Below are 27643 nucleotides of genomic sequence, written 5' to 3' on the forward strand. Positions count from 1 at the left end.
TTGAATTGGTGAAGTGTCCATATCTGATTATCTAGTGAGAAAATTATGCTGATGGAGTATGAGGTGGTTTGTGTTTCTCGAAGGGAAGAACAAATCTCCTTTTTCTCTCATCTAAAAATACTGCTTAATGCTAATGTAAAATAATTTTTAGCCCACTTTTAAAATACTGTATTAAGTTATGTATTTGGATAGTATATGCATGTGGAAAGTGCTCTAGATTGTTTCTTACTAAAGTGAATCTGAGAATCCATGTAGCAAGTTTGGTAAATGACTGTGGAGGTTTTAGGTACAGTTTCCCCAGACCCTGCAATGGTATAAAATCATATTAATAAATCCACACAAGTCAGAGAGATCTGATGAATTTAAAGATGAGACAACCAGAGGAATCTTAATGAAAGCCAGGAGACTTTTTTCAGTGCTAAGGTAGTAAATGAAGTCAAATTTATGTTCAGATAGCTTGATTAGCTTCTCTTTGGACCACCTTGCCATTGATATTTGTTGAGTGTCCCTAAATGGGAGAAACATATTACAACAAAGTTAGGACAATAGTATTACAGGTATTTGTAAATGGGAAAATATCTTAAGTAACTTACATAAGGACCCATAGCAAATTATGAGAAAAAAATATTTTTCTGTTTTTTCACTACCAGTTTTTTTTTCCTGGTAGAATTTATGTCATCTTCCAATTTCAATGTCAATTTAATTTCTTCAGTAAAATATGAGAGATGTGCTGAAAACTAAAACCACAGTTGCCGTATTTTAAGCTTATCTGTGGTTATACACGTTATAAGTTTGAAAAAAAAGCTGAAAGAAGTGTTTTGTATGATTATAAAATCCAGAGGCAGTTGAGATACAGTATTTTTTTTTGAAATGATCCATAAATTTCCTTTGTTACAAAGGATTATAGTTCCTTTCTTAGTAATGTCAATAAATCATTCACGCTTTTAAACCTTTAAATTATAAATGGATCTCTCCTCTCGGTGCCAGAAAAGGATAGTGGATAGCTTATGTGAGGATGGAGCCTCTCCATTGTCCATTTTATCCCCCCAGTTCCCACAAATTACTGCTGTTTCTCTTGATTTATGGTGATTGATAACCTCTCTAAAATAGGTACCCTCAGCCATTTTATCTGAAAGGAAATTTTTCCACATGTTCTTTCTTTGCGTCTTCCAATTTTAATTTTACTCTAGAAGTTTAGAGAAAGGCTTCAACATTCCATATACCAAATTGGTCATCTGCTGGTTCAGCAGCCATAAGGCTAAAAGTCTGAGAACTTTAGTCATTTGGTTTGATCAGGACTCTTGTCAAGATTCTTGTACAGTTAAGGTAATTTATGCCTTAAGAGAAATGGAAACAATTCAGTACCCAGAGAAATGAATGTCAGAGCCAAAGTTAGGATTCCTAGCCTGTGATTTTTTTAATCTGATGCTTAGTTTATTAAGCCATATCAATCTATTTCCTAAATGTTGTTTTCAAAAGAATACACTCTCCTTTCTTCCTACATAGAATCAAATGAACTACAGTTCTTTTTCTGTCAGAATTAATGGAGCCTCTAAATACAGTTTTTAAAGACTGTTAATAGTAATTTTTCTTTTTCTGAAGGACATGATTACTTTAAAAATATTTTATTGACTGTTTATATGTGATCACAGCAGTAACCCAAATGATGAAAATGGACCAGTTGTGTATTTTTAAATCCATAGTATCACTGTTTTTATAGAGAGAAGAAAAAGAACTCATATTTTAAAACACTGAGATGTGTCGGGAAAATTAAAATTTTATTTATCATTCTTACACTTACCTTTCAGTAAAAATGTTATAAATGTATATAATTATACTTTTTCTTTAAGCATTAAATATAGTGACTATAAATGAAAATACATATAATTAGAGACTATCTAGAGGCAAAGTAAAAGCATGTTTTGGTTTTGAGGGGGGATAAAAAGTTAAGTTGCAGATTACCCCAGTATCCTCTAGGCTGTTCATTCATTTATTGGGTGCCTGATGTATACTGGACGCAGGAGGTACAAAACATCACAGACCTTGCCCCTGAGATGCTCACGGTCTAGAGCTGAGATGGACATACATTTATATCCAGCGTGGTAAACATAAAAAGAGATATGTACAGGGCACCCAGGAAGACTGCAGAGGGAGGAGATGCAACCTCAACTGGTACTGTAGGAGGTGGGGGTGTCTGGGAAAGCTTCCGGCAAGACAGGTTGTTTGAAATATGTATAAGCATTCCATATGGAATGAGGACAGATTGGATGTTCCTGACGGAAGTAGTAACGTGAGCAAGGTATAAGGGCTGAGAGAGCCTGAAAATTGCAAATGGTTCGTTATGACATAGTATGTAGTAATGGCAGAAGGAGTGCCTGCCGGAACTGGTGAGAAAGCCCTGGATTGGGAGCATGCATGTGTGTAATGTGAGAGAGATGGGAATGGGGGAAGGAGGAGGAAGAGAGGGAAGGAGAGACAGAGATAGAAAGAGTGTGAAAAAAGTAACCCTCTTCCCGGTAAGGGATAGATCAAGAGAGGCCGAATGGGTTAAGGAATTCAAAGATAAGAGAAAGCCAAATCAAGAGTTTTGCCATTTTGAGGTCTTTGGGAGATACTGGTATATCCTGAAATAAAGGTGGGAAAATCATTTGAATCAGAATATTAGGAATTGTAATGCTTGTTTCCATTTTCTCTAAAGTTAGCAATTAAAATATATAAATCTGTGAGGATATAGGAAATGAGCAACTATGAGTGCAAGAGCATGTCTTGGGGATTTGGGGAGGTTTAGTAACTCTCTCCGTCACTTGCCAATTCTTAGCCTCCTTTCCTGAACCTTTTCAAGTTTCTGGTCTCTAAATGGTAAAGTGCCCTAGAGCTCAGGCCCTGATATTTTGTCTTCTTTATACTCACTCCCTAAGCTCCCTCATATGATTCCATGGTTTTAAATACTCATATACTGGTGACTCCCAAATTTATGTCTCCAGCTCGACCTCTTCCATGAACCCAAGACTCATATTTAACTGCCTTCTTGACATGTCCGCTGAGATCTAAAATGCATTTCAAATTAGCGTGTCCGAAAAGAGCTCTCGATTTGTCCCCTAAACTGTTCTTTCTGCAGTTTCCCCCATGTCAGTAAATGGCAGCTGTATTCATTCCGAAACTCAGGCCAAAAGTCTTCGAGTCATTTTTTTATATATATAGACTTTATTTTTTAGAACAATTCTGGACTTAGGAGAAAAATCGAGCACACAGTACGGTGGTTTCTCCTATAAGCTCCGGTCCAGCACCATGTTTCCTGTATGACTCACATCTTAGTGTGGTACTTTTGTTACAACTAATGAACCAATATCGATACATTAGTATTAACTAAAGCCATAGTTTACATTAGGGTTCACTGTTTTCCTGTACAATTCTGTCGATTTTGACAAATGTATAATGTCATGTGTCCACCGTTACATACAGAATAGTTGCCCCTACCCTGAATCCCTGGCAGCCACTGAACTTTTAACTTCCTCTATAGTTTTACCTTCTCCAGAATGTGATATAGCTGAAATCATGAAGTATGTAGCCTTTTCAGATTGACTTCTTTCACTTAGCAATGTGGATCCTTGCCGCCATGCTATTGTTAGTTTTTTGAGTTTTAGCCCTTATAATAGGTAAGTAGTAGTGTCTCATTTTTTTTTTTTTTTTTAGGTTGGCACCTGAGCTAACGATTGTTGCCAATCTTTTTTTTTTCTGCTTTTTTTCTCCCCAAATCCCCCCAGTCCATAGTTGTATATTTTAGTTGCGGGTCCTAGTTGTGGCATCTGGGATGCCGCCTCAGCATGGGCTAACAAGCAGTGCCATGTCCGCGCCCAGGATCCGAACTGGCGAAACCTTGGGCCATCGAAGCGAAGCACACAAACTTAACCAGTTGGCCACGCGGCAGCCCCTTGTTTTTTCTTTAGTTGGTAATTCCCTAATGACATGTGATGTTAAGCATCTTTTTCTATGCTAATATGGCATTTGCGTATCTTCTTTGATCAGGTGTCTGTTCAGATCTTTTGCCCATTTTTTATCAGGGTTATTTGTTTTGTTGAATTTTAAGAGTTCCTTATGTATGTTGGATACAAGTCCTTTATCAGATATGTGTTTTGCAAATATTTTCTCCCAGTCCAAGGCTTGTCTTTTCGTTCTCTTAACAATATTTTTTGCAGAACAGAAGTTTTTAATTTTAATAGAGTCCAACTTAACAATTTTTTCTTTCGTGGATCATGCTTTTGGTGTTGTATCTAAAAAGTCATCATCAAACCCAAGGTCACCTAGATTTTCTCCTATGTTGTCTTCTAAAAGTTTTATAGTTTTGTATTTTACATTTAGGTCTATGATCCATTTTGAGTTAATTTTTGTAAAGGGTGTAAGGTGTGTGTCTAGATTTTTTTTTTTTTTTTTTTTGCATATTGATGTCCAGTTGTTCCAGCACCATTTGTTGAAAAGACTGTTCTTTTTCCATTGAATTGCTTTCCCTCCTTTGTCAAAACTCAATTGACTATATTTGTGTGGGTCAGTTCTGGGCTCTCTGTTCTAGTCCCTTGACCTGTTTGTTTGTTCCTTGGCCAATACCACGTGGTCTTACCTTGCAGTAGCTTTATAAGCCTTGAAGTCAGGTAATGTCAGTCCTCTCACTGTGTTCTTAAGTATTGTGTTGGCTATTCCCGGTCTTTTGCCTTTTCATATAAACTTTAGAATCAGGTTGTCGATATCCACAAAATAACTTGCTAGGGTTTTGATTGAGATTGTACTTAATCTATAAATCACATTGGGAAGAATGGGCATCTTAATAATACTGAGCCTGCCTAGCCAGGAACATGGACTATCTCTCTGTTTATTTCGATTTCCTATGATTTCTTTCATCAAAGTTTTTTTGTTTGTTTGTTTGGGGTTTTTTTGGTGAGGAAGAGTGGCCCTGAGCTAACATCTTGCCAGTCTTCCTCTATTTTAGGTGTGGGATGCCACCACAGTATGGCTTGATGAGTGGTGTGTAGGTCCAAGCCCAGGATCCAAACCCGTGACCCCAGGGCCACCGAAGCAGAGCCTGCAAACTTAACCACTGTCCTACCAGGCCAGCCCCCTCCTCAGAGTTTTATCGTTGTCCTTCTGTAGATTTTGTATGTATTTTTGTTAGGTTTATACCTAAGTATTTCATTTTTTTGATGCTAATGTAAGTGGTGGTGTGTTTTTTATTTCAAATTCCAATTGTTCATTGCTGGTATATGGGAAAGCAGTTGACTTTTGTATATTAACTTTGTATCCTGTAACCTTGCTATAATCTCTTATTAGTTTTAGTCCACCCAGTTCTCATACCCTAAAAATAATTTATCAACAGATTCTGTCAGTTCTCCCTTAAAAGTGTGTTCAATATCTGTCCATTTCCCACCACTTCTGCTACACTGCCATCACTCTGATTTAAGCTATCATCTCACCCCATGTACTATTACAACCTACGAAGTGGTCCTCTTTTATAACACTTACCATATTTATTGCTACTCAATGTATTGTATATTTGGTTTTCTTTGATTGTTTAATATCTTCCTTTCCCCTCTCTAAAATAACCTCCATGAAAGCAGGAACTTTGGTCTGTTCGTTGCTGTTTCCCCAGTGCCTAGCCTGGTACCTGCTACTTGGTGTTAAGTAAGTATTTGTTGAATGAATGAATGAACTCTCTTAGACTACTCAGTTCCCGCAGCAGAGACTTGCTAAGTAATATCTTAAAGAACATACGGATATGCTACAAGCAGCCTTTGAAGAGTTTCTAAAAAATTAGAATGTCTGCAGAACCCATCCACTTGCTGCAAGATTTATCACTATTTCCCACACTTTACTCTGTAACTATAACATGCATCTGGGGACAGTGAATCATCATAGGTCTGAAGAGGTGCTCTGCGATGCTGGTAATGGCTTCCTTACATTTTCGTTAAATTCTTACCATCCATATCCCTCCCCCTCTTTCAACTCCTCTTTTTTCTTAGTGTCTTGGGGAAAGGACTTATATTAATAGTGGAGTAAGGCTTACTACAACTAATTGACTTCCTTCTTTAGAACATTTTTAAAGATGTTCTTAGTTATGAGATTTAATCCTGAAAGGCTACATACTTTTTTGAAGGATATTTCATTATTCTTTCCCTGTAATTGAAAAATGTTTCCTCCCTCTAAAAGTATATTCTTTATTACACATTCATTTAATGACCATTGTTTTATTAGAGGACTAAAGTCTAATAACTGGTAAAATGATTTCTGTCACTTAGCTTCCCTGAGTATCAGGATGTGTGTCCTTATACTACCTCTGCTGGAAATCTATTGCTGGTGAAACCCCCAATTCTGGCAGCTTCTTTCAACTGACAGAGCATTTTTTCCCTTGCCCTCAAAACAAACACAAAAAACCTTGCAGTTTATTTTAGCAGAATGGCTTCCCACTGGGGTGAATAGCCGCACAGGCGCTTAATTGTTCAATAAACCCTCCTGGGGTTTTAGCTACCTTGATTTTTCACTAGGAAGGCCTTGGCATGATTCCCAAGGAAGTGGTCTGCTATCCTTGAAACTTTTCTTCAGGATTGAGCCTGTGGATGAATAAGGCCTCCTTGGCATCTTTGGCACCAATTTAATTTTGCCTTGCAGTCCAGAGTTACAGTATGGTGTATTGTTCCAATATATCATAATGAGGCAGATCCAGGAGTTAATGTCTTTCACTGATAAGGCTATGGCATGTACCAGTTTGACCACATTGACGAGGACAGAAGGAGATATTGCTTCCTGTGGGTTGAAAATAATAATTTTAACCTGTGAGGCATTCTATTTCAACACTGTCGAAGCTAAAAGTAATGTTATCTTTAGCTTTCTTGTCCTCTGTGCAAATCTCCATTACTTAGTCTCTATTGTAGGGTCATTACAGAAAAATGAATGCTAAGATTTATGGAAGACATTTAAATGGTTTGGAAGAATGGCAGTAGTCAAATAGTGTTACGTGTGTTTACCTCAGGCTTGTTTTTAGGTTAGCTTTGTTAAACTTCGGAATCACCATTTTCAGGATGCTGAGCTCCTCTGTGAACAGTTATGAGAAAGAAAAACCTATTATAAACATCAAATTCTGTTACTGTTGATCAATAAGTATGATTGTTACTGATTTCTCTCTTTGGGTGGAATTTTTCCTTTGAAATATAACGAACTCAAAAACCTGAAATTCTTATTATTAATGCATAGGTTATGTTTTTCATATGTGGATTTCTATCAAATATGAACTATAAGGAATTTTATCTAAGTTATTATTTTAGATTTGTGTGATGAAGCATCTCTACAATATTTTTCCAAAGAACTGAGCTTTTAAAAATTATATGTATAAGGAAACTTTGTCCTGTGGTTTCTCAGGTAAGATTTCAAACTGTAAACTTGTTGGAAGCCAAGTGAGATTATGGTGTTTTAGTATGCTTCATTGTTCTCGGCATCTTTACAGTCATGTGATTTTTGAAGTAGAATTTTGGAACCTGTCATTGTTGTTAGATTGAGAAAGAGCAATCTTCTCAATCTTTGACTTAAAGGCAAAGTAAATGTTTTTAGGAGTTTATCAGTAAAGTATCCCATAAAGGAAACAAACAAGAAAGGTCTGGATGGGGAACAATGGTGGCATTACTTTAAACATACGTTAAAAATAGACTAGAAGAGATCCTGAACTGAATCTTTGTAAGACTTCCCAAGTGTGCTTTGGGTAACAGAGGCAGACAAACCGTTTTATTCTGTTATTGCTGAGAAGATTCATTGGTAGTTTTCCCACACACGCCACTGAGTGGGATGAACAGAGCTCTGAGATGGGAACTTCCATTTCATTTTTGACAGTGATTTACCTCAACTCCGAAGACAAAACCCCCTTTACAACTCTGAGCTAATTTTCAAATGTTAGGGTTTCCCACATGGGTGTTTTGAGGACGTTTGAAAATATTTTGCTGTTTATATCCAAGAACTCTGGAAACAAATACAAACGAGATGGAAATTTCTATCCTAGTTTTCAATATATGGGCTAAAACTCCCACACAGTTTACCTTAGGAAAAACTACACACGTGCCTGTGCGCACTCAGACACACATACATTCTGATTTAAACAATAGCATATCTTGAGAAATGGAAAATTTGCAAAAGTTGTCCTAATGGGTTTGTTTCCCTTCCATGTGTTTCCCATCCTTGTCATACCCTGCCAGTTAGGGATGTTTAAAGAAACTTATTTTAACTTGTGTGTATTTCAGTGTCTTCAGAATGTCACTTCCCCATGAATGCTGTGTAATGAGGTTTCTGATTAATATCTGTGGTTGCTTCTTCTAAACATCTCTTTCTAAAGTAAACTCTGATAGGAACAGAAATCTAGCTAATTGTCCTGCAGTTGTACGTAGGTGGAAATTTGTTTTTTAAGGGGAGGGGGGTGGATACAAACATTATGTCCCAGTTTGTAAGGTAGCAAAATTTGGTATAGATACTATATAATAAAGCTTATATTCAGTGACTGCTTGACAGTTTGCAAAGCCTTTTCAAAGTGTGCTGCCTCATTGATCCTTACAATAATCCCAGGTATGGACATAGAGGTATACTGCTATATTGGAGCAGTTTCTGTATTTTGTTAGAGTTGAGTTATTATTAATCTGAGATAAATTGTGATAAATTAAGGTGCATATAGTAATCTCAAGAACCACCATTAAGAAACTCAAAAAAATATAGTAAAAAAAACACAGCCAAATTAAAGCAGTGCAGTAGAAAATATCTATGTAATACAAAAGAAGGCAGCAAAGGAGGAACAAAGGAACAAAAAAGACGTGATATATAGAAAGCAAAATGTCAGACATAAATCTAACAATATCTATTAATTTTAAATGTGAATGGATTCAACACTCTAATCAAAGGGCAGAAATTCTAAGAGTGGATATAAAAACAAGATCCAACTATATACTCTCTATAAGAAACACACTTTACATTTAGAGACAACAATTTTGGAAAAGTCTTACTATTTCTTCTACACTGCTATACTCTGAATGTGTACCCCCAAATTTCATATGTTAAAACCCCTGAAGATGATAGTATTAGAAGGTGGGGCCTTTGGGGGTGCTTAAGTCATGAAGGCGAAGCCCTCATAAATGGGATTAGTGCCTTATAAAGGAGACCCCAAGACAGGCATCTCTTGCCCCTTTCACCATGTGAAGACACGGTGAGAACGTGCTGACTGTGAACCAAGAAGAGGGTCTCCGCCAGAACAGGACCAGGCTAGAGTCTTGATCTGGACTTTCCAGCCTCCAGGACTGTGAGAAATAAATTTCTGTTGTTTATAAGCTGCCCAGTTTGTGATATTTTGTTATAGCAGCCTGAACAGACTGAGACATACACCACTCTTTCTTTCCTTTCCTTCGGTAATTCCATTTACACGTGTTAAACTGATAGTGTCCCAAAGACTTCTGATGGCTTTTTTTATTCTTTTCTGTCTTTGTAGTTCAATTTGTTTTCTTGTGACCTGTTTTCAAGTTTACTAAATCCTTTCAGCCATGTCTAGTCTACTATTAAGCCTAGTCAATGCTTTGAAAATATATATTATTTCAAAATTCTAGAATGTCCGTTTTCTTTAGAGTCTCCATTTTTCTGTTTAAATTTTTCATCTTGTCACCTATTTTGTCTGGGTTATTTCCTTAATACTATAATGTAATAGTTATTTTAGAGTCTTCAACTATTAATTCCAACATCCGAGCTTTTCCAACAGCCGTAGTTTTCTGAAGGTCTTCTTATACTGACTTTTCGCTCAGGATTATTAGGTCCATTTTCCTGCTTCTTCACAGAGCTTAGGACTTTTCGCTGAATACAGGACATTGTGCATTTATAAGAGATTGATGTTGGTGCTGCTCCCTGCCCCAGAGCTCATCCTCTCCTCTCTCTGGCAAGTCGGGTCAGGGCCTGTTGGGTGGATCCAATCAGAAGTCAGGAGGGCCACAGCTGCAGTGCGATGTTAGCTGCCTCAGTTGTCTCAGCTTCACGTGTCTTGAGAATAGGATCAGGCCTCTCTCGTCAGCAGGGCTTTTAATGAGAGCTTGCTTGCCATTCTCAGGTCCCTCCACCAGCTTTTCATGCTGTCGCTTAAACACCACAGAAGTCTTAGGACGGAGAGGGTGAACTGGAGGGGTTGGTGTCCCTCCAGACTCCAGTCTGCCATGCCAGTTCACATGCAGCTGTTACAAGCCCTGCTGCGTTCTTTCTCCTGGTGTCCCAGGGAAGTTGCTTGCCTGTGACTAGCTCACTCCTCCAGACACTGTGCCCAGACTTGGCAATTGCCTGAGGAATGGCAAGTGGCAGACGGAAGTGTCTGTTTCTTGGTCCCTACTTTCCTGGGAAAGGCTCACTTCTCGCCGGAATTTAGTTCCTTCAAACTTCTTTGTGTTCACATCTCTTTAATGGCTTTGAAGAAAAATGCTATATTTTTAAGCAGATCAGGTGTTTTCTCTGTCATGGTAGGAATGGTGGTCTTTTGAGGTCTTCTATATCCTAATTAGAAGTGGAACCTCCTCCCACTCTGACTTTTGAATCAATAATATTGAAAAAAAAAAAAGAAAGTGCACTGCCCTGGTGATGACATCTTACAATTTTTATTTTTAACCTTTTTCATAGTGTGGGGGTAGGAGTCAGAAAACCTTTTCTTAAAGGGCCCAGTAGTAAATATCTTAGGCTTTGTGGACAGAGTGGCAAAATCAAGGCTATTAATGTAGGTATTTATATGACTTTATACCATTTAAAGATGTAAAACCATCCTTAGCTTTGTGAGCCATAAAAAAACAGGTGACCATAGTTTGCCAAGCCCTGGTCTAGAGACAAATGGTAAAACAATTTGAATGTTTTGATGAACAAAAAGCAAGCAAATATCAGATACTTTTAAGAAATTAAATTCTAGGGAGTTCTTTGGTACACCATCTACCACTGTATCTACAATAATAAGTACCAAAAATGATGACCTTCAGCTGTCAAGAGAAGTTGAACTTTTATTTAGTGTAATAGAATTGCATAGTGAATTTTAGAAAAATATTTTTTAGAATTATATTTTAAAGCTTATGTACCTGAAGAGTTAGTTATAGCCACATGGAAACCTTCATTCAAAAATCTTCATTCATTCTACCGAGGTAGTCTACTACATATTGGGCATTAACGCATTTTTTTAAAAAAGATTTGACCCTCAAAATGGGTACAATCCAGTGGAATACAGGCACTTAGGTGTATAAATACAAGGTAACAATTATAGTAATGTAGGTTTGCACAAGGTGCCTCCATAGGGTCAGATACGCAACTTTGCGTAGAGGGTGGAGACAGGTGGCAGGGAAGACTTCAGAGAGAAGATGATGCCTTGCTGACTCTTGAAAAGGAATTAAGATTTTGCCAGGTAGACAGATTTTATTTATCCAATAAATGTTGCCTGACAGTTATGCTTAACGACTGAAGTATTACCATGTTGTTGACAAATCTTTCAAGGTCATTTTAGCAATGGTTTGAAAATGAGGAAACAAACTTAGAAACTCATTCTCTCCTTATACATTACATGCCTGTGTAAACTTCAATGATACGTAGTAGGTAAGCAGCCTTTTGTGACTGTTTTAACAAACCAGTTGTCACTCTAAGATATTATGCAATGATTAAGTGATATTTTAGCAAGAACAATTTAATTTCAGCTTTTCCAGAAGTTTATTGGTGTTTTAAATCACTTTAAAGTCTCCAGTCTCTACTACAGATTTTAAAAAAAAGCATTTTAATTATTGTAGTAAGAATATTTTAAAGCCGAGACTTTTCTTTTTATACTCTTTATAGATTCAACAGCTAATAGGATGGGTAAAGAGTGACCATACGAATTTTTATTTAGAGATGGGAAGTAGAACCTAAGGGGCCAAATTACACTTTTGCTGAAGAGAATATAGTGTTGAGTTATTTACATATTCATTTGTAGCATGTTAATATGCTAGGAAATCTTTTTCCAATTTCTGGAGAATTGCTTAGCTTAATGAAAAAATAACTAATCATTTTTTATTTGCCTTTTTAAGAAAGCTCCTCTGGAGGTTGCATTTTACTGAATTATTGAACACAGGCTTTATTGAGTAGGTTATAAGGATTTTTAGTTTGTGGTAAACAAAAGCTAATAGTGCTTTGAAGACCTAGATATTAGATTTGGTAAATTATTTTCCACAGCAAGCAAATTGAAGTCCTTTAATACATTGATGCTTGGTATATAATTTTGCAAAAATCTATAGTTTTTTCTTAGCTTTTATTGAGTATCAGAATACATATTGAGAACCATCAAAATATCTATATTCATATCTAATAATTCTGATACATGGAAAGACCCAATAGAAATATTTGAAAAGAAACAACTACCTGCAGAAAGATGATCATCACAGCTTTTCTTTATTAGTGCCCTTCTCACCCCAGAACGCCTGAAAGCACTTTATAGCCATGGGGAATGATTGGGTAAATTACGGATCAATAGACTATTATATAGCTATTTAAAAGTGATAATTATGAACACCATGTAGGAACATGGAGGAAACATTTATTATAGACTATTTAAAAAGAAAAACCTGAATGTGAAATTGTTCCACTATAAGATACCAAGGTGGAAAATTGGAAAACGAATACCCAGGATCCTTAGCCAATTTAGATGCACTAAACACTATTAATTTCCCATTCTGTGGATTCCTAAATACAGTTTGATTCTCCAGGTATAATGATCAGGAGAGAAGGGTGAATACAGAAAAGGAGGACCAAAAGTCAGTAGATAGCCCTTACTTGCAGGTTTTTCTGTAAGAAAAGACAACTTTAAATGTTTATATTTGAGCCTTCAGATATTTCCTTAGCATTAGGCATATAATGTAATTGCCTACCTTTTCCCCAATATTTTACAGTATTTGATCTTATTATTAACTGAGTGACTGTGAATCCTAAATGTATTGTGACTTTATTTTCAGGATAAGGGAGATCTTGAAGGCATCTCGAAAATTGCAAGGTGATCCAGACTTGCCGATGTCTTTTACTTTGGCCATAGTGGAGTCTGATTCCACCATAGTCTATTATAAACTAACTGATGGATTTATGCTGCCAGACCCTCAGGTCAGTTTTGAGGCAACTATCAGTAAACAGTGAAAAAAGAGGAAAATTATGACATGATTTTAAGTGTGAGTCGAGCCATTCATAGAATGGCTTCCTTTGCAATATGAAAATTCAAGGAAAAAAAATGACTTGATTCTCATACCTCAGAACACTGGCTATATTTTGTTCAAAGTAACATGTTCTTTGTTGTTTTCACAGAAATAATTTGATTTCCTTACTCTATGGAGAATTTCAGAGTTCCCCAGAGTACTTCACGAAATCGTGATGCATTTAATTATTTGATGAGTAACTGAGGTTGAGTGAAAAGGCTAATAATAGTTTTAACCAAAAGAACACTTCTTTAGGAAATGTTAAGTTGGTTGACATTTTGACAGGAACATTTTAATAAAGTAAAGATGTTATATATGATTTCTTTACATACTTGTTGGCATAATTGGGATAATTACATTAAATATCTTTCTAATTTTACTTTTACATAATTTGTTGGGGAAAAGGTCTATCCTGATATTTTTTTTTTTATGTTGCAGAATATTTCTCTTAGAAGATGACACCTGTACTTCCCGATGCTTACTTTATTCATTCAAGTGTGGATTTGAGACCCATCAGCCTGCTTCGTCTTTTATCTCAGAGATAGTCAGGGTTGACTCAGCTGGTCATAATCCATAAGTTTTCTTTTTGAAGAATAAAATTTTCCCAGATAGAAGAATGTTTTTTTGTTGAGAAGTGTAGGGTAGTTACTCTAGAACTTTCTTATCTGGAGACAGTTTAATTACAGTTGTATACAAGTTTATGCCTACGATGTGTTCCAAGGGATGGCGCACGTGTGTTTCTTTTGTCGTCCCGCACCCACAGCTGCCTCGTTGTTCACTGCTGCCACTACTAGACTGTTGAGACTGCCACCGCCTTCCCTTACTCAGCCCTCCCGGGGCATTATGGCCACTACGGCAAGCCTGGAATGGCATGGCATACACCTTGACACCTGCAGAGTTTGCTTCAGTCTGCTTTTTCAGCCCCAGTAGAAAGTAAAAGTTTTCTTTCAATTGGTTTTCATGTTGCAATTACTGTTACTTCCCTTTTTGGTTAACTTTAAATCAAAACTAAAAATATGCTCATCCAGAGTGTAAAATTACATGTCTAGATTAATAGGGACCAGAGAAGTGTTACCTACAGGAGTACAGCGCCATCCTTTCCATTCTTATTACCACCACCCTTATTATAGCATAGCTAGAATGTTACAAGAGAGACAGTGGGGGACAGTGTCAGCCTTGAAAACATCTTTATTAAGTAGACTCAGTTATTCTGCTTTTGTTAATACTTCCCAATTAAGTTGCCTAAAGTACAAAAAATTATATGCACAAAGGTGTTCCAAGTGGCATTACTTGTAATAGCCCAAATTATAAATCACTTAAAAGTTTAAGTCAGGAATCAGCAAACTTTTTCTGTAAAGGGCCAGAAAGGAAATATTTTAGGCTTTGCAGGCCCTAGTCTCTCTCACAGCTTCTGGACTCTGCAGTTGGTAGTATAAAAATAACCACATAAACAAATGGGCGTGGCTGTGTTCCAATAAAACTTTACTTCCAAATGCAGAGCCATAGTTTGCCAACCCCTGGTCTGGGGAAGTAGTCAGTAAACAGATATATATAGCCAATGAATGGTACATTATGTACTCATTAAAAATTAGTAATGAATATAATGAGAAACATGAGAAAATATTTGGTAAAAAGGCAAGGTACAAAAGTGTTTGAATGGGTATGATCATAGCTGTAAATAACACACCAAGCATATAAATAAAAAGATGACAAACTACTGTAGTTATAATAGGATGGCAGGGCAGTAAATGGATGACTTTGTCTTTCTTCAATATTTCAGTTTTTGTTTATTTGTATTACTTTTATAATAAAAGTGTTTTAAAATAAAGTGTCTTGAAATCTATCTTACTTATCTGTTGTTGCGTGATAATATTACCACAATCTTAGCAACTTTAAACACATATTTAATATCTCAAAGTTGGGTCCTTTGTAAGCTCATCTGAGACTTGATTGGAGAAGGATTATTTCCTCACTCATGTCGTAGTGGCTTTCAATGCCCTGTGAGCTGGTGGACTGAGGGTCTCAATTTCTGGTGGGCTGTTGGCAAGAGGCCACCCTCAGCTCTTTGCCACATGGGCCTTGCCAGTGTGACTGGTTGCTTCCTGAAACCAGCAAGGGAGACAGTCTCACCAAGATGGACCTTATAATCTTACGTAAGGTAATCGTGTACATCCTGTCACCTTTGCCATGTTCTGTTGGTTACAAGCAAATCATGGCTAATTACTCCAGAAAATAAGAAAGGAAACATGGTGAAAAGTAGGAACGTTACCAAATGGTATAAAGCCTCACTCTTGGTCTGTAGTAGTTCCTGACTCGATGTTTGAATTTCACTTTTATCCTGAATGGAAAAGTCCCGACAACTCCTTCAGACTCCCTCTGCTTCCCCAGAAGGCCTGAGGATGCGCCAGTTCAGAACAGTGTGTGTTTCTGTGACTCCACTTGGCAATTTGCAGATCTAAGGATCCTAAAACAGTTTGTGATCAGTTCTTAGGGTCTCCACCATTTGATTGCTTTTAAGACTTTTCATCGCAGTGCTAGGGAAAATCTACATTTTCAGAAAAAAAGAGTAAGGCTTAATGAATGTTAGATTTGTGTGTCAGATCTGGTGACTAGTGGGCTCTTAGGTACTACAAGACCAGAGTGTCTTTTGGGGTTGACTGTGAAAGGAGCTTTCTCCCAGAAATCTTTAAAACTAGGCCTTGATCCCACTGTACGTCCTGGCATGTTTACTCTGTTTCAGAATGTTCCCTGTGTACTTGACCAAAGTTGTTCTGTTCAAAGCCAGCCAGATACCTGCTAATGTGAATAATGGTCCAGAACTGTTTGGAAAAGGAGACAACCCAGCTGTGTCTGTCTCGTTTTAGTGAAAAGCTAAATAAAGTTAATTTCTTTTGTGTGATCAAGTATGTTTGTAACCGCATTTACATTTGTCTCCCTTGTTACATTGTGGGCTGCTTGAGAACAGAACAAGGAACGGAGCCTTTTTTTTTTTAATACGTCTGTGTATCCCACCATCTTCCAAAGTAATCGCGTATTCTAGGCTCTCGGTAAATTATTTGGTGAATGAATGCTGCTTGTAGACTTCACTATATAGTAGCTTACTTTCTGCCTCAATGCAAACGAAGATGATCCATTTGGACACTAGAGGGCAGTGCTAAACAAAATGTTCAGAGGCCGGGAGTAGATTAATTTGAAAAGCGGTGCTCTTGAAAATTTATTTTCAATGTGTGGGAAATAGCATAAATAAAAATATAAATAAGTTTTATGTGCTCACACTCCCTTTTTCTTTCTGGCATGCCTCTAAAATTACACTCTCTACTGACATTAAATATGTGACTTGATTCATGCTTTGCTCAAAATGTAGGTCTATATTTAAAAATAAAAGCTTGTTTGGGGTAAGGGTGGATGGGGTGGGTGGTTTTTTTCTAGATTATGGTCTTGTTCATATCCATATAACATGATGCATTTTTATTTTTTCCTTGCAAAAGCCTAATTTATTACATAAGTTTCAGGATCACATCACATAGCAAGAGACCTCCGCTTTGAAACACTCACTGAAGTGTCTAAATATGGTGGTGAAAGACATAAATTGCTACTGTAACACATATAAACTTTTCCTTAAAAGGGGAGCCCTCTCTAGGAGAGTGAGCAAGGACACAATGATTTCTCTCTAGTGCCGTCTTTGCCTTTGTTTTCTGGAGTCCCTAGTCAGCGCACCCTGGGCGCTGCGTGGCTCCGCGGAACATTGAGTGACCAGCTCCAGACTACCTTATTTTGCCTCCCTTGCCTGGGCCTCCCTAGAAGAATAGGTCTCTGAGGATCACGAGGGCAGAGGCACTTTGGAATTCTCACAATTAGAATAAAAGAATAATCTACAAAGTTCATGTAATCTGCATTTTTTTTTAAACTGAAACAGCTTTACACTTTTTATATGCCTGGAACCAAATGACTTAACCAAAACTTTATGGTGTTTCATCTCCTCTTTCTGAGCATTTCTGTTCTGGATTCCTCTCTGAGGTCACTTTTTCCATTGCGGCCCCCAGCAGGAAGCCTTTCGCTCTGCAGCACAGCGGTTCCTGCCAAAGTTTATAGTTCTATACAGGAGCTCTTTATTCATCTGCCATATTTTACCTTGATTGTTTACATGCACAGGAGAATGTCGTATCCTCTAAACAATTAGTACAATTTTTCCTGTCTTTCAGACCAATATCTGTTCTGTTCCTTGCCACACCCACTCCTGCAGCCTAATCCTCTCAATGATCTTTGAATTAGAACTGCTTGTGCTCACTAAGGAAAGAGGATGGGAAAATCATGTGACTTTTGGGTGAGTGTGCTTTTAAAATGTTTAGATGATTCTGGAAATTAGAAATCGATTTAACCAAAATCAAACAAAGATTGGCTTTTTAGGTTTCAGGGTACTGAATGGAGGTAATATTAGGAAAGATTTAATTAAAGTGTACTTGAATACGCGATTACTTTGGAAGATGGTGGGATACACAGACGTATTAAAAAAAAAAAGGCCCCGTTCCTTGTTCTGTTCTCAAGCAGCCCACAATGTAACAAGGGAGACAAATGTAAATGCGGTTACAAACATACTTGATCACACAAAAGAAATTAACTTTATTTAGCTTTTCACTAAAACGAGACAGACACAGCTGGGTTGTCTCCTTTTCCAAACAGTTCTGGACCATTATTCACATTAGCAGGTATCTGGCTGGCTTTGAACAGAACAACTTTGGTCAAGTACACAGTACATTGATTTATTAATTTTGACATTAGCTGGGCTCCTTCTATGTGCTCAGATGACTGTGGTAAGTACTGGGGATACAAAGATTAATGAGATACGACCTGTGCCCTCAAGGAACTCAGATCACCAATTACAACTCTCTTTAACCAAAATTCTGATAGGATGTTGTCAATGTGAGTGAGAAATTCCCATCATGCAGCGTAGGAAGTTTATGAAGTTTATGCTGTTTACTTAATGGTGAAGAGGTTCAACAACTTTTGGTAAATTAAACAGTTTTCAAACAATCATTGTATGTATATTGTTTATCCCAAAAGTCTGAACATTGGATAGGATACAAAGAAATATTACACAGTGCATCTCTCAAGGACTTGTCTGGCTTGAGAGGAGAAAAATCTGTGTACGAGAACATTACAAGGCAGTATTATATGTAAATGCTGAGTTATAATTGTGTGGCGCTTTATTCACCACGAAGCACTTCAGTACTCTTTGTTTTGATTCTCACAACAGAGCTGATGTTGTTTACTTGTTATTATTAACTTCCTATCCTCATTTAATAGATGGAGCAATTAGGGCACCAAGTGGTTAATTAAGCGAAAGGCTTCATGTAGTAGCAAGTGAGTGGGTGATGAGGACCAGAACCAGGTCTCCTAACACCTAGCCCCGTGTTCTTTTCAGAATACCGTGCTGCCTACTTCTTGTATGGTGCAGAAAAATATATTAATGTGTCGAAGAGCCTTGAGAAGAAAAATATAACTCTACTTAGTCCTGGAGGGAGTGAGGAAGTAATTTAGGGCTCAGTTATACTACCCTTTTGTACTCTTGAACAAATGTATCAAAATGTCAAGCCACAAAATGTCAATTTGTGGATAATTTGAAAAATTATATTCATAGGCAATAATATATTTACAAAGTTATATTCCAAAGAATAAATACTTTCATGTCCATGCTCTTATGTAGGCAAAACTGAAACAATATTTAATGTTAAGTGAGAAAGAGCTCAAAAAGATTCTCTGCTTATTGGAGCTAAATTTTGTGCTGGTACAAAGAGTAGACTCAGGGAACTTTTTTTTTTAGGAAGATTAGCCCTGAGCTAACTGCTGCCAATCCTCCCCTTTTTGTTGAGGAAGTCTGGCCCTGAGCTAACATCCATGCCCATCTCAGGGAACTTTTAAATGATGATTTCACCCTCAGTGACGAAGGGTCTTGCACCATGAACATCCCCCAGACCTGCCTGAAATCCTACCATAAATCTACTTAATCCTGGAGCTTTGATCCAATTTATTATTTTTATTTATTTTTTGGTGAGGAAGATTAGCCCTGAGCTAACATCTGTGCCAATCTTCCTCTATTTTGTATGTGGGTCACCACCACAGCGTGGCTTGGCAAGTAGTGTAGGTCCATGCCTGGGATCCAAACCCACAAACCTGGGCCACTGTAGCGGAGCACACTGGACTTAACTACTATGCCACAGGTCAGGCCCCTGATCCAATTTAATTTGACAAGCATTTTTGTAGCATCCCATGGGCAAAGCACAATGCTAAAATTTGGGGGAACTATAAGCCCAAATATTTTGTTATTAGACTCAACAGGTAAAGTTAATCAGTTAAATTGTTGTAAGAATTTCTAAATGTTTATTCTCAATTTCTGTACCTACCTTATTGCAGACCAGTGATATTTTGTGGATTGACACCTGTGCATGGACCATGCTTTGAGTAGCATGTACTGGAGCTCAGATAGGAAGTGATGACAGCCTGAACCCCAAGAGTAGCCCAGGTATGTTGGTCAGGATGGGCTAGATTATGGGCATCATGCTGTTGGTTTGCAACTTTGGCAATTTCCTGGGTGAAATCTGAAACTGACCCCCCATACACGGAGGGCAGGGAGAGATGGAAGAGGCGGACCACTCCAGATTGGTAGGTGGCAGTTTTAATAAGTGAGGGAACTTACACATAAGGCTTGATGGGTGTCAGTCACATATTCAGTCCAGGTGGTCTCCTCTCTCAGGGCTACGTCCTTGAAATGGCTCCCACTGTGGGAATGGTGGGCAGAGCGTAGATTCCAAGGATGGGAGGGAGTGAGGAGCCTCCTGTTGCCATCCAGCTCGTGGGTGAACTGGAGGTCACGTCCTCTCGATAATCTCCTTCAATAGACACAGTAAGAACCAGTGGATTCATTTAACAAATGTTTCTTTCTTGCTCACATTGCAAGTCTGTTGTAAGTAGACTTGGAGTTCTTACTCTGGGAATCAGGTCAACAGAGTCTACCATCTGGAATGCTGTCCGTTCCAGCGGCAGGAAGAAGAAAGTGCTGTAGTGTCTGTCAGATACTGCAATTAAATGCTTCCACCAGAAGCAACATATCTCGCCCCTGCCCACATTTTATTGGCCAAAGCAAGTCACATGGATGGCCCTGATTAACTTCAAGAAGCAGAGGAAGTGGAATTCTACCATGTTCCTGGACTGAGGAGAAGGAATAGTCGGAGAACAGTATTTCCAGATAATGGAAGGGAGAGGAAAGATAGCAAGGAGGTAAATTTAATAACTGATTAGCTGTAGGGACAGAGAAGGAGGAGGAGTTAAACCTCAAACTACTCTGAGTCACTTTAATGTAGATGAGTTTCGGGTTGTAATGGGAAGACAGTGAGAAGACGCTGCAAGGACAGGGCACTAAGCACCACCAAAGTGGGAAAAGGGCCGAGCTAGGAGGCTGGGAAGGAGAGGAGAGTTTGGAAGACAAACTTTCCCCACTTTTCCACTCAGGTTCTGGATTTAGTATCTGAGCTCAGAAGGGCGGTCTTTCACGTATCAGGAAACTACAACCATGTAGACCTTACTCTTCTCCCTCTTCTGATGCATTGTGGCTGTTACACAGAATATGTTGTCCTGGTCTTTTCTTTACTTCCTAAGAATGGGAAAAAGAAAGCATTTGTGCCTACAGTGTAGGGGATTTAGCTGGACCCTGCGAGAATGTTTCTGAAGGAAGCTGGTTAAACATAGATGCATGGATGGAGCGAGATTTGTGAAGAATCTGGAGGCTCCTTTTGGGGGATGGATAATTACCTAGTGGGATCATGAACCTGGCAGATTTGGATGATCTAGGGAGCTTTCAGGGTACATTATCGTGGGATGGGGAGACAAATTTAGGGGTCGACATCAGTCCTCAGGGGTTCTCATCAGTCCACACTGGCATCGGCTGAATTGAGCATCATCCTACAGTGCTTGAATTCCACTTAAGTCTCTGCCTGTCCTCCTAGCCCCTGGCCACAACATCTTTCAGATCTGAGTCTCTCTCAGCTCTTTCTCTTGGGTGGTTGGGAAATATTTGGTCTGTCCCCAAACTCCGTGGGCATGTGGGGGGAACTTTCAGGCTCTCGGGTCCTCTCCATCTAGATGTACTTTCCCAACCAGGTGTTCTTCTCTGTTGTCTCCACGAAATGCTGGGTGAATGAGCAGAGGGGCCTGGGGTCTGTGAGGCTTTACCTGAGCCTGGAGCAGCAGCAAGAGGTTGGGGAATGAGTGCTGGCCACAGATTCCCCTCACATGGATGAGGGGATTTCCTCAGTTTCCCCTGTAGTATCTATTATCTCTTTTCTGCACCAGGAACTCAGTTGGACAGGGTCAGGGCAGAGGGGATGGAACACAGGCGTCTGCTTAGTGACCCATTCAAGGATCTAACTCTTCTGCTTTTGCTCTCATCTTTCCTGGCCAGTTTTTTTTCCCGCCCTAGTTTTATCTTATCTTAGGGGTAGGAAAAAACTATGACCATTTCCAGATCTATTTTCTATTTTTCTTCCAAACATACTGTTTTTGCCAAGATTTCAGGTTTTGAAATTCAAAAGGCAAGAATTTGCCTCTTGTTCTGTAGTATAATCCTGTCCCTGAGGCAGTGTGCCAAGAAAGCCTGTGTGGGAAAAGGTTCACAGGTAACCAGAATTACTGAGAAGGGAAAGCGTATCAGTTAATAATATATTAAAATATTATCCTTCTACATTTGCAAACAGAAGGTGTTAATTATCATTACCATGCATATTTATACTCACGAGAACTATTTAATTTTCTTAGTGTACATCTTATTTTACCCATCAGACTGCATCCCACCTATTGGTAATACGGTACTTGGCACAGAGTAGGAGTTCAATAAAGGTTTTGTTTGATCGCATTCAGATGCTCATAAATGAACCACTCGTCACCCAGTCCTATCCCTGCCATTCTAAGGACAAGGCAAGGACTGGCTGCCTCTCTGCCTTGTCAACCCTGTATAGAAAGAGGAGCCCCATGTTCCTTGGGCCATGAGACAGCTCTCATTCCATGCTGTATGCTCTTGTAAACAGGCTTATGCTATGACATCCATTATATTTTGATCCTTGGCCTTAGTAGTTTTGAGAAATCAAGACAAGGATTTCAAAACAAAGTATATCTACCTGATAAGTTTACTTAATATTTTATAACACATCGTTTCCTATGCTAAACCTGGGTAGACATGTGATTGCTGCTAAATTTGGAAACTCTACTTAGAAACGGTAATTCTCTACTCATAATTATAAAATTATGGTGATTATTCTTCTGTTGATGACACAGATGGGGACACTGGGGTTTTATAAATAGGTGAAAAATTGGTCATCTCTTCTCTCATCCCAAGTAAGACCATTGGAAAATGTGGTTCCTGTAATTATAACCATGTAGGTGTGCTTTTCCTGGACTGCCTGTTCTCATCACAGTCCTTTAGGTTTGAATGAGTGTAACTTACCCACTTTGGACCTTAACATTCCACTTCTGTAACGTGAAGGAGTTGGTACACTATCCGAGATCCATTCTGTCTCTAAATTTTGGCAAGCCGATAATTGAAGGATCTTGCTGCATAAATCCTCCCTTTTCATCAACATTCTCATCACTCTCTTCCCACCTCCACCCCTGTTATTTTTCTTCAAGTCCTTCCAATCATGGGCTTTGATAATCCACTGTTAGAAATGTGTTTCTTTGAATTTTTGAGGCTCAGGAGACGTGAAAGGCAGAGCTTTGCCTTCAGACCTTCCAGGGTGACATGGGCACGTAATCTCCCTGAGCCTCAGTATCTCATCTGTAAAATAAAGGACAAAATATGTCCTTCTAGGTTGTGTTTGCCTCACATCATGGAATGATTGTGTGGGAAGAAATGATGTCTGGCACATAATTAGCTATCTGTGTTCCCTTCTCTCTGCATCTCCAAGCACTTCCCATTGATGTACAAGTTGCCACCTTAGGAGAGAACACATGATAACTAGCTGAGAGTCAGGCCTCCAGGGAATGGAACCTAGATGTGCAGAAGGGTAGGAAGAAGGTGCCAGAAGAAGTGAGAGGACACCAAAGACGAACTTTGCCCCTTGAAAATTTTATCGGGCCTAACTAATCCTGTTGCTGCTGTTGGTGATGATGATGATTTTTTTGGTCCCCATTCTGGGGAAACCTTTGAACTCAGATAAACTGCACAGGAATAAGACAACTACCAGCTATGTAGTTGGAGGCTTACATCAAGTAAGGGAAATTTCCACTGGAGGGAAGCTGTATGGGGACAATTCACTGGGATTGAAAACACCGAAGTCAAACTTAGCTCAGCACAGCACAAAAGCACATTGAAAAATCTTTCTAAATAGAAGCTGGACTGTTCAGGGTGGGTTTAAGTCATGGGACCTGGCGTGGAGCCTTCTGTTGATGGTGAGGATTGGACCTCTTCTTGAAGGAATGAATAAGTAAAGAAACATGAAATAATAACTAACAACTTGTATTTGAATAGCATGCTTACCTTAGAGTGGGGGATGTCGGGACTTAATTTTGTTCTCCTCTGTGTCCCCAGAGCTTAGAACAGTGCCTGACACGTAGTGGGTGTTCCATAAATATTTATTGGAGGAAATAAATAAATGAATACATAGAAAATAATGTCAAGTGGTGATAAATGCTATGAAGAAAATAAAGCAGGGTATGGGGATAGAGCACGACAGGAATGCAGCTTTAGTTAGGGTGGACAGGAATGGCTTTTCTCTGCAGATGGCATTGGAGCACAGGCCAGAATGCAGTGAAGGAGTGAGTCATGCAAATAACTGGAGGATTCGCCTTGCAGGCAAAGGGAATGCAAATGTCCTGAAGTAAGATCGTGATGGGAGCTTAGATTCTGCATGACTAAGCTCTCAGAGGATGCCAAAGTAGCCAGTCCACAGACCACACTTTGAGTAGCAAGAACTTGGTCTAGAGCTTCACTGTGGCGTGAGCAGCTGAAGTGAGGAGGTCAAGGAGCTGAGAGGCAAGCTCATTGCATGAGGAAAAGAGGATGAAAATAATCTTATCTATGTAAAAAGCATATGCAAACATGGATATTAAAAATATCAATAGTGTTTTCCTCAGTGAGATTACATTTCACGGGATTTAAATTCTCTTCTTTTTAGATTGTTCCAAAATTTCTACCATGTGTATTTATCATGTTTATATGCAGAAAAAAATTAATTTTTTTAAAAAGTTAGTTTAAAAGCAGGAAATATATTTTTAGTTAATACACTGAGCTCAAAATGCATAAAAAACGTTTCTAAATTTTAAAAAAATCCTATAGACATACGGGGATTGGCTGGGGTTTGTTAAGAAAGGCTTCATAGAGGGAACGATTTTTGAAGTGAATCTTGATATCTAAGTAGGTGAGACCTAAGTTTGAACTCTCTATCAACTTCTCTTCTCTCTTCCTGTCCTCAGGAGGAAATGGGGAGGGCATGTAGGGCATGAGTGGTGTATTAATTATCTATTGCTGTGTAACAAATGATCCCAAAACTCAGCTGCTTCAAACCACAAACATTATCTCACAGTTCCTATGGTTCAGAAATTTGAGAGCAGATTAGCCGGGTTGTTCTGGCTCAGATTTTCTTATGAAGTTCCAGTGAAGACTGGAGCCGCAGTCATCTGAAGGCTTGACTGGGGCAGAAGGATCCACTTTTCAGATGGCTCCCTCACGTGGCTGTTGGCAGGAGGCCTCAGGACCTTGTCATGTGGGACCCTCATAGGGCTGCTTGAATCTCCTCATTATATGGCAGCTAGCTTCACTCAGAATGAATAATGAGAGAGAGAGGAGGAGGTCCTAAGGCCTTTTATGACACCCTTTGCTACTTCTGCTTTATTCTCTTTAACATAAGCAGGTCACTAAGTCCAGTCCATACTCCAGGGTAGGGGAATTAAAGTCTACCTTTTAAAAGGACGAGTGTCAAAGTATTTGTGGATATATTTTTAAGCCATCACGAGTGGAATGAGGTGTGCTAGTTCAAAGACGTCCTAACTTTCACTTCAAGTGGGCTGTATAAGATTATAAAATACCATGGCTTGCTTTGTTAGTCATTTGGCATGCCCGATGTTTAGCAGAGTACAACATGGAACAGCTAAAGGGTAGGAAGATGTGGTGAGGAAAAAATCTAGAACATAACGAGAGCCACATATGTAATTTTAAGTTTTTTAGTAACTACATTAAAGGATGTAAAAAAAAGCCTCAGGTATAATTAATTTTTTTTTTTGTTGAGGGAGATTCACCCTGAGCTAACATCTGTTCCACTTTTCCTCTATTTTGTATGTGGGTCACTGCCACAGCATAGCCATCAACAAGTGGTATAGGTCTGTGCCTGAGAACTGAACCCAGGCTGCTGAATCAGAGTGTGCCGAACTTAACTACTAGGCCCTGGGGCTGGCCCCAGGTACAATTAATTTTAATAATATGTTTTTAACCCAATATAAGCAAAATATTTTCATTTCAACATGTAATCAATATAGACATTATCAATGAGGTATTTTACATTCTTTATTCTTTGCACTAACTCTTTGAAATCTGGTGTTTTATGCTAATGACACCCCTCAGTTTGGACTAGCACATGTGGCTCATGATCACCATATTGGACATGTCAAGTCTAGAGAGCTAGGCCAGGAACAGATCAGTGAGAACCTTGGGTGGAATCCATTATGCAAATAGTGGGGCCAATACAGGGCTTAAGCGGAAGAGAAACATGATCAGACCTCCGTTTAGAAATCACTCTGTCTGCCTTGCGTTTAGGACCGGGAGGGATGGAGTGGGCATGACTTAGAGGGACTGTTGGAACACTTTGTGTCAGAGTTTGACTAATGATGGGGAAGAGGGGATATAAGAGAGACAGTAAGGAGGTGGTTTGTTCTTGGTCCAATGACTGCTTGGATGTTGGGAAGTAGGTGATCAGAAGAGAGAGAAGCCTAGAATGATTCCAAGACTCCTGGCTTGGGTGATCGAGAGGATACAACAAGGAAATACAGGACACTGAACACATTTTGTTTTGGGAGGATGGCAAGGAAAGATTACAAATGTAGATTTGGGAAAAAAAATTTTTTTTTTTTGAGGAAGATTAGCCCTGAGCTAACATCTGCTGCCAATCCTCCTCTTTTTGCTGAGGAAGACTGGCCCTGAGCTAAAATCTATGCCCATCTTCCTCTACTATTATATGTGGGACGCCTACCACAACATGGCTTGCCAAGCCATGCCATGTCTGCACCCAGGACCTGAACTGGCGAACCCCGGGCTGCCGAAGCAGAACGTGCAAACTTAACCACTGCACCACCAGCCCCCTATATTTGGAAAAATTTTGATTGAGGTAACTGTGGAGGATCAAGGCGGAGATATCTAGTGCATAGTTGGATAGGTAGGTCTGGAGTAGAGAAGAGAGAACTAGCTTCAAGTAGAACCATCTCAGAGCTCTTCCCTTCTTGTGTAACATCACTATGAAACCACAGCGCACTGTGGAAAGTTCCAGTCTGCTCAGTTGCTTTTTGTGGAGGTAGAATTGGTGGAGGAGGAAGGAGCAGAGCCACCTCAGGTATAGGCCTCTTAGCAGCGAGCACCAGCCTGGGGGGCCTGCTTTCCTGGCCCCATGACCTGGTCTCTTAAGAGCAGGAAAGATGCCCTGGGAGCCACACCGAGTGACAGGAGCCCCTCAGCCAAAACACTGTGCTGTCTCATGAGAGGGAAGAAGTGTCAGGATACGGCATCAGAAGTTAACTCCTGTCCTGGAATGTGGCTCTTTACTCATATGTTGTCTCCACCTCTGAAATACCTATCCTGTCAGTAAAGCGTGTCTCACCACTTCCTCTCTGGTAATGGAGGTGTTGCCTTAACACAGGGGTTGCAAACTAAAATGCCTACAAGGGCCAGGTAGATAATATACAGGAGTGAAGAGAGCACAACGTGTTCAGCCAAAGGGAGCAGCTGCCACTCAGCTCCAGGAGATTTTTGTGAAGTGGCAACGTGGACCTAGTTGCCAGATATTCTGATTTTTTTTTGTATGTGAAATTTTATTTTGAAGTTTTCCGACTTTTAAATGTTGGATAAATGTTATTTAAGCACTGCAAGCTAAATGAAGCATCTCTCTGGGCTCTAATCAGCCCACAGTCTACCAGTTTTTGACATCAGTCCAAACACTTTATTTATGTCATTCAATATGTCATGCTTAATTGTGTTTTCCTACTTATCTTTCCTACTGTAACCACCGATGTTCACATGGGCTGTTTTTGTTTGTTTGTTCATTTTTATTCTCTAAGAGAAAATATAATGGATCAGACACTATTTATTGATTAATCTCATTTCTGGAAGGTGGGTAGAACTACGTGAGGTATGAGACTCTTCACTCTTTTAGGCCGAAAACATC

General features: G+C 39.0%; 1 protein-coding gene across 3 annotated transcripts in view; it reads left to right on the plus strand.

Moving 5' to 3' along the window:
* TSEN15 (tRNA splicing endonuclease subunit 15) overlaps positions 1-27643 on the plus strand; it is an 88376-nt gene that overhangs the window by 11706 nt on the left and 49027 nt on the right. Inside the window, exons 4-5 of one of the 3 annotated variants that reach the window (XM_046683570.1) lie at positions 12999-13140; positions 13668-15072. The exons of the other annotated variants lie outside the window; for them this stretch is intronic. Of the exons in view, the coding sequence (XP_046539526.1) occupies positions 12999-13140; positions 13668-13688 (163 nt within the window). The 3' untranslated portion in view covers positions 13689-15072. Of the gene's footprint in view, positions 1-12998; positions 13141-13667; positions 15073-27643 lie in introns of those variants that run through there. 3 annotated transcript variants of the gene reach the window in all.

Source organism: Equus quagga, chromosome 13, assembly GCF_021613505.1.
Source record: "Equus quagga isolate Etosha38 chromosome 13, UCLA_HA_Equagga_1.0, whole genome shotgun sequence".
Classification (NCBI taxonomy): Eukaryota; Metazoa; Chordata; class Mammalia; order Perissodactyla; family Equidae; genus Equus; species Equus quagga.